A 7,741-nucleotide genomic window follows, 5' to 3' on the forward strand; every position below is an offset into this window, starting at 1 on the left:
ACACCAAGTTTAAACTTGTACCCAAGAAGTGCTCCTAATGGCAAACCCAAACCATAATAACATCCAAAGTTTACAAACGCCACTAGAAATTGCCATCCTGCACCAATTGCTACCCCTACAAAATGTTTTCAGTATCTGACTTTACTGTTATAGTTGGTAAATATAAGTTGTTTTTTCTAATGTGAGGTAAAAAAATACATACCATGGAGAACAGTTTGGATGCTGGTAATGAAGATGGTTAATGCAAGAATATAGCCCAACTTGGATGTTTCACTTATAACCTTTGGCTCATTTGAGAACATTCTTGGAAACTGTCTTCTTGTGGTCAATATGATAACTGAAAAAAGAACTCCAAATATTGTTGCTATCAAGACATTGACTCCAATTGTGAATTTTGCACCTTTTGGATTTCCTGCCCCTAGTTCATTTGAAACTCTCACACTGAAATGTGCAACATAATATTTAGCCAAAGTACTAATATCATTTTTTATATTAAAAAAAGAAGATGCTTGTTTGAAACTGCTAACCTGGCTGATATAGTGAAACCAAAGATAAACATAAGTGCCCATACTTGTAAATTGATGCTGCAATATCCAAAAAAAAGTACTAAGGATTCAGAATGCTTAAAACAAGGGGGATTGCAAATGGGGAAATCGGGAATTCAACCTCATTAATAAGCTGAAAGTTTAGGTAGCCAACCGACTGAGCTACAAATTAAGATTCCTCCAAATGAATGAAGGTACTTATGAATGAATTTATGGAATATATTTTACCAGATTGATAGTGAGTCAACAGCAACTTCAGCATCCTTCAAGCCTCCTACAACTAAGATCACTCCTGTGAAGTACCATACCTCTAAACTGCCATCATTAGATTCATTCGTCAGGGAAAAAAATTGATTCAGAGTATGTAACACACTCTCAGATGTACTGAAACTGAATTTATCTATGTTGCTCGGACTCTTCATAAATGTGAACAAGTGCTCGTCGAGTCCGAGCAACATATGAATTTGTAGTCATTCACCACACTTACCATAACATTATAGCTGAGGAAACTGAGAGCCTCAAGAATTTGGTTAATGACTTAAAAGCCAAAAATGAAAAACCAGTCCATGCCTCAGGAAACCAACCACAAACAATATAAATAATCTTTGACACAACCAAAATCCAAAAAGATATATTCCCAGCTATTGCAGCACCAACAAGTCCCATACTCAACTTTGTCACAAAAATCCAATTCAACAACACATGAATTGCCAATGTCAACATTGAACTAAAAGCCATAAACCAAACTTTGCTCTGAGCTTGAAGGAACTTCTCTGTAGGATAGTGCAATGCACTTGCAAATATTTGAGGAATTATCCAAATTGCAAATTTACCAGATAGATAAGATATTTCTGTATCTTGATGTAGGAGCTTCAGTATTTGAGACGCGAAGAAATAAGTCGGTGTCAATAGCAATGCTGCCACTATACTGATAATCCATGATCTTTGTAAGTAAATTCCAAGCATGTTGTATTCCCCTGCACCAACTGCTTGACCACAAAGCGTCTCCAGTGCACTTCCTAATCCTAACTAATATCATAGAATTCAACACGAAATTTGAATGAATCATCTAGGGCAATGTTGTGTGAGTTCAACTGAATTGAGGTCGAACATACCATTATTCCAATTACAAAGCATAGTAGAACATTTTGAACTTCAGAGACTGCAGCAAGCTCAAGTTTTCCAAGTTGACCAGCAAAGGCAGCAGTTACACAGTCCAAAGAGAATACAGAAACTGAAGTTATAATTGCTGGTCCTGCTATGTGCCATACTTTTTTGAATTCATCTATCCATTTCTTTGCTATTTGTTTTCTATAACCAAAGTGCATTGCTTTCTTCCATAATTTCATACCTGATGCTCTTGCAACACTTCAATGTAATTTCTGTTGTACCATACAAAATTAGTTGTCTTTTGGCTCGAACTATGTATATATTATGTTAAAATAATTCACGGACATCCAAAATCCACTGACTCTAAATTCTGGATTCGCCTCATCTTTTAGTCGGTTCCTCCATTTTATCACTTTTTTTTTGAATGAGGAATAATGTGGATGTCAAAGTTATTCTTAAATGCAGAGTTGTGTGTACGTTTCTACTGCAGATATATTAAGTAATTTGATATCTATCTCCACAACAAACCAAATTATTTATGGTCCCAAAAATTTAAGTTTGTTACTTTACTTTTTTGTTTGTTTCAAAAAGAGGTTTTTTTTTCCAGATGTTTATTAAGTTTTTAAATTTCAATATTTTACCTAGCAAGTTTATGACCGCAAAGATTAAATGACTACACATATTTTTAATTTACAACGACATAATTCAAAAATATTTCTTTATTTCTTAAATTTGTATCCAATCAAACTAAAACACTTAAATTGGGACGGAGTGAGTACATGTTTAGTACTGCAAATTGATCTGTCAAATATTTAAATTTTCCATGATTTTATGTGAGCAGATCTATCCCTTTTTCTACAGCAGTTTTAGTAGTCTTTTTTCCAAAGAAATATATTCCTTAAAATAGGAATTTGGTCAGGTTTGTTTACTTCTGTGTTCTTATTCTCTTATTAATTTCCTTTCATAAAAATAAAATACAAAAGGAAACAAATCTTTATAAATTACTTCTAGAAGTGTAGATTCAGTTCTATCTAAGCAATGACTCATATCATCTCTCTATCAAATTAACTACTCGATCCATTTCAATTTACTTGTCTAATTTTAACTTGAAACAGAGTTTAAAAAGTAACGATGACTTTTTATCGGGGAAAACTTTATAACATCCCATGAGAAAATAATACAATAATAAAAAGGACTGCAGAGAGGGGAATCCAGCAATGTTACTAGGGAAAACTTTATAACATCAGATCTTAACTCAGTAAAAAAATAATTTAAACTGTCAAAAGTATATTTAACAAACAAAATACTATTTAAAATTACCAAAAATTGCATTTGAACTTAATAAAAGCTTTGAAATAACAGGCATCTAACCTTATAATTTGTTGAAAGGGCTATTAACTCTGTTCATCAATTAAAAAAAACTATCTTAGTGGTAGTTTACTTCTTGAATGGTGTTATATAGAGCCCCAACATAAATAAAGGGCAAATATTACTAAATGACAAGGATTCATATAGTCTTTGACTAGATTACCAGCATTTTGAATTTTGTAAATTCTCATAAATGCTAGCAGATCACATATTAATGTCTACCATTCCTTTAATTTGTATTTTCATTTTCTTAACTTTGGCTTTTCAAATTCTAGGACTTTTAAATTAGTAACCAATAAATACATAGGTTAATTTTATTTAGAGCCTGTTTGGATTGACTTAAAAAAGTAGCTTTTAAGTCAAAAATAAAAAGTCAAACTGAAATGACTTTTAAGTCAAAAAATAAAAAACAGGGGAGACCTACTTTTGGTTTATGACTTATTTGAAGTCATTTTTTACCTTGCCAACCATTTCGTAACTTATTTTAAGTTATTTTTTGTATCTGCCAAATACTTCCAGAAGTCAAAAACTGACTTAAAAGTGGGTTTGACCGACTACCGACTTTTAAGCCAATCCAAACGGGATCTTAATCTACCTTTTTGTTTTCCCTTAACATTAAAATTTGCATGAACTAAAAGAAAATGAGAGATGGAGAAATATCTAGAGTTGATAGATATCGGGATTGAATAATCATCATATTTGACTTATCTTCAACCTTCATGGAATGACATATAAAGCTAATAATGTATTATGATTACAACTTTTATAGATGAAAAGACAATATATAACTTTCAACATATAATTATTTACGGGTATAATTAAAATGATATCTTGGAGTATTTTACTATCGAAGTGGTAACTACAAAGTTAGAAATAAGAGATATAAATTTCTTTTTTAAAAAAAAAAGAGTTTGAGATTTCGAACCCACAACTCTAGCATTAAAAACCTGAATCATCAATCAATTTTGTTAGAGGTTCACAAATTAATATACATATATATTTATTTAATTTTCTAGTACAAATACAGGAACTAAAGAAAAGGTTTGTTCCAACCCACGAACCCCCACCTAGCTCCCCTTTGCCAGCAAACACAATTTATTTAGGAAGTAGCAGAGTTCAATTCTTTACATCTTCATCGCGTTTGGTAAACACCAAAAATTGTAAGTACGAAAATATAAGACTTGCGCAATCAGGTCCATTATGACCGAATTTTTGTTGCAGTCCTAAACAATTCTAATGCAAAATTTTCCGGTTTTACTATACTATATACCTATCCGATTCTTGTATGATCTACTTTGTTTATTGCAGAGGCGAGGTACTACGCGAACCAATATGCTCAATCTCTTCTTGAGAAGACTGATCGCCATATGTTCTGATGCGTTCTTCAGCATGAATTGCCTGCATCAGATAAAGTATACATTCACATTCCCGAAATAAATTGTCTAGTTAATGGATCAAATTTCAGATTTGTAAACTTTCAAATGCAGTAATTACCTCTTTTCGCCAATTAGCTTTCCACATTTTGAATGTCAAAACTATTGTTTGAAGCAGGGTACCAACGAGCATTCCTGTCCAAATTCCCTTAACACCAGTATTGGCAATGTAACCAAGACAAGCACCTAATGGAAGCCCAACCATATAGTAGCAAACGATGTTTATAATCGCGACTGAATATTGCCATCCAGCACCAACTGCTACCCCTGCACTTGCACAAGAAATGTTCGTTCAAATAACTTAGCACTAGGACTGTCTTTAGTGTCGTCGTTTTTTTCAACATTTGGGATGAATTTTGATTACCATGAAGTATAGGTTGGATGCTCATTAGAAAGATAGTAGCAGCTAAGAAGTATGCCAACTTAGATGTCTCATGTATGACTTCAGGTTTATCAGAAAACAATCTCGGGTAATAGTTCTTAGTAGCAATTACAGCAACTGTAAATACAACTCCGACTAGAGTTGATGTAATTACAGCAACTACTACTGAGAACTTTGCAGCTTTTGGACGACCAGCTCCTAGCTCATTGGAAACACGAACACTGCAACCATGGAATTTGAAGTGTGAAAGAGGAATACTTGACGTGAAATAGATAACACAAAAATGTGATTTTTGTAAACCTGATTGCAGCATTGAAACCTAGAGCGATCATTAGTACCCAAAGTTGAAGCGCCAAGCTGTGAAAAAACATGAGAAAAGAGTAAGAACAACGCGAGCCTAGAAAAAACTAATTAAATTCTATTAAAATTCAAAAGTTTAGTACCTGGTTGATATAGCATCTACTGCAATTTCCGGATTCTTTAACCAGCCAACCATGAGGTTCACCACAGTAAAATACCAAAGCTCCAGACTGCCAATGTTTCACAAGTCAAATATATCATCGAATCATCATAACAATCATATATAAGGATGCTTAAAAACAGACCTAAACTATCTTTTTTTTTTTTGTGAGCACCTATGACTACCAATCTGAACTATTTGAGGTGTGAAACTCACGAATAGTGACAGTTCAGATGTGTTTTTGACCATAACTCAAGAATAAAAAGTACTTGTATGACTAAAAATCAATAGAACTTACCATAACATGACAGCTGATGCAAGTGATAATTTAACAAAACTCCAGAGAGATTTGAAAGCTAACATAGAAAATCCAGTCCATGATTCAGGAAAAAACCCAGCAATAACATAGAAAATCTGAGCTAAAACCACGAGCCACCACGAGACGTTCCCTGCCATAGCAGCACCAAAAAGGCCATGTCCGAGCTTTGTCACCAGCACCCAATTCAATACAATATGAAATACCAATATGACAATATTGATTACTGTCATAACCCATATTTTGCTTTGAGCTTGTAAGAACTTCTGAACAGGAAAGTTCAACGCGTAAGCATAGAGTTGAGGAATCACCCAAATAGCGTACTTTCCTGCAACTTCTGAAATTTCTTTGTCCTGATGTAGTAGCTTCAATATTTGTGATGTGAATACATAAAAAGGTGTCAATAACAACGCTGTCGCTAGAGTAATCACACATGATCTTTGTAGATTTACGCCCAGCATATCAAATTGTCCTGCTCCAACAGCTTGTCCACAAAGTGTCTCAAGAGCACTTCCCATCCCTAACTAATATACAACACACATTTAACACACACAAAGAACAAAGAAAACATTCAATCCATATGAACACATAATTAAGTAACTAATTAAAAGTGCGTTCTCTCTAACAACTTATAGTAGCACAATCTAACAAACACATTGCGATTACTTACCATAATTCCAAAAACAAAACCTTCAACAACATTCTGAACAACAGAGATGGCTGCTAGCTCTAGAGAACCAAGATGTCCAACGAATGCAATGCTGACAAATCCAATGGAGAACTGAGAAACCGCGGTGATAATGGCAGGAGCAGCTATTTCCCATAACTTCTTGGATTCATTTAAGCTCTTTTTGCTCATCTTCTTAGCATCATCACAATCATCACCTTCAAATCTCCTTTCCATTTCAAAATTCCCCAATGGTTCTACTGCCATTGTAACAAAATCCCCTGTTTTCTTCCTCTGTTTTTTTCCCCCCTAATTACATGCTATCTTGCTAGTTAAATTCAACTATATTCTACTATTATATAAGAGGGAGTTTATGATGGGACATTCTATGTGTCCCATCATAAACTCGCTATATAATATATAATATAATAATATAATATAATAAATCATTTTTTCTACTATATAATATATATCATTTTTTCTACTATATAATATATATTTATTTTTCTACTATAAGGGATTTTATATAATATATAGTATAATATAATATAATTCTACTATTATATAAGAGGGAGTTTATGATGGGACATTCTATGTGTCCCATCATAAACTCGCTATATAATATATAATATAATAATATAATATAATAAATCATTTTTTCTACTATATAATATATATCATTTTTTCTACTATATAATATATATTTATTTTTCTACTATAAGGGATTTTATATAATATATAGTATAATATAATATAATTCTACTATTATATAAGAGGGAGTTTATGATGGGACATTCTATGTGTCCCATCATAAACTCGCTATATAATATATAATATAATAATATAATATAATAAATCATTTTTTCTACTATATAATATATATCATTTTTTCTACTATATAATATATATTTATTTTTCTACTATAAGGGATTTTATATAATATATAGTATAATATAATATAATTCTACTATTATATAAGAGGGAGTTTATGATGGGACATTCTATGTGTCCCATCATAAACTCGCTATATAATATATAATATAATAATATAATATAATAAATCATTTTTTCTACTATATAATATATATCATTTTTTCTACTATATAATATATATTTATTTTTCTACTATAAGGGATTTTATATAATATATAGTATAATATAATATAATTCTACTATTATATAAGAGGGAGTTTATGATGGGACATTCTATGTGTCCCATCATAAACTCGCTATATAATATATAATATAATAATATAATATAATAAATCATTTTTTCTACTATATAATATATATCATTTTTTCTACTATATAATATATATTTATTTTTCTACTATAAGGGATTTTATATAATATATAGTATAATATAATATAATTCTACTATTATATAAGAGGGAGTTTATGATGGGACATTCTATGTGTCCCATCATAAACTCCCTATATAATATATAATATAATAATAT

At 31.5% G+C, this 7,741-nt stretch overlaps 2 protein-coding genes across 2 annotated transcripts; both read right to left on the reverse strand.

The window, feature by feature from the left end:
- Positions 1-176: 176 nt before the first annotated feature.
- Positions 177-1,873, reverse strand: LOC102602252 (protein DETOXIFICATION 33-like). The gene is made up of 5 exons (XM_015304470.1): positions 1,661-1,873; positions 1,033-1,574; positions 774-860; positions 528-584; positions 177-441 (listed from the first exon to the last, which is right to left on the reverse strand). The coding sequence occupies exons 1-5, from the start codon at positions 1,871-1,873 to the stop codon at positions 177-179; spliced, it is 1,164 nt and encodes a 387-aa protein (XP_015159956.1).
- Positions 1,874-4,050: 2,177 nt separating this feature from the next.
- LOC102593116 (protein DETOXIFICATION 33-like) lies at positions 4,051-6,618 on the reverse strand. Its single transcript, XM_006365438.2, has 7 exons — positions 6,285-6,618; positions 5,597-6,138; positions 5,282-5,368; positions 5,139-5,195; positions 4,821-5,059; positions 4,518-4,723; positions 4,051-4,421 (listed from the first exon to the last, which is right to left on the reverse strand). Exons 1-7 carry the CDS (start codon positions 6,546-6,548, stop codon positions 4,323-4,325), a joined length of 1,494 nt encoding a protein of 497 aa, XP_006365500.1. The 5' UTR covers positions 6,549-6,618; the 3' UTR covers positions 4,051-4,322.
- Positions 6,619-7,741: the final 1,123 nt, after the last annotated feature.

Source organism: Solanum tuberosum, unplaced genomic scaffold, assembly GCF_000226075.1.
Source record: "Solanum tuberosum cultivar DM 1-3 516 R44 unplaced genomic scaffold, SolTub_3.0 scf00555, whole genome shotgun sequence".
Classification (NCBI taxonomy): Eukaryota; Viridiplantae; Streptophyta; class Magnoliopsida; order Solanales; family Solanaceae; genus Solanum; species Solanum tuberosum.

Excerpts from the sequence above, each read along its gene's own strand:
- LOC102593116 (XM_006365438.2), bottom strand. The coding sequence starts at position 6,548 with ATGGCAGTAGAACCATTGGGGAATTTTGAAATGGAAAGGAGATTTGAA. Across the intron at positions 5,369-5,596 it reads GCATCAGCTGTCATGTTATG|TCTGGAGCTTTGGTATTTTA; the intron begins GTAAGTTCTATT and ends AAACATTGGCAG. Across the intron at positions 4,724-4,820 it reads CATCCAACCTATACTTCATG|GGGTAGCAGTTGGTGCTGGA; the intron begins GTAATCAAAATT and ends GTGCAAGTGCAG.
- LOC102602252 (XM_015304470.1), bottom strand. The coding sequence starts at position 1,873 with ATGCACTTTGGTTATAGAAAACAAATAGCAAAGAAATGGATAGATGAA. Across the intron at positions 1,575-1,660 it reads GCTTTGTAATTGGAATAATG|TTAGGATTAGGAAGTGCACT; the intron begins GTATGTTCGACC and ends CTATGATATTAG. Across the intron at positions 442-527 it reads GGTTTCACTATATCAGCCAG|TGTGAGAGTTTCAAATGAAC; the intron begins GTTAGCAGTTTC and ends TGCACATTTCAG.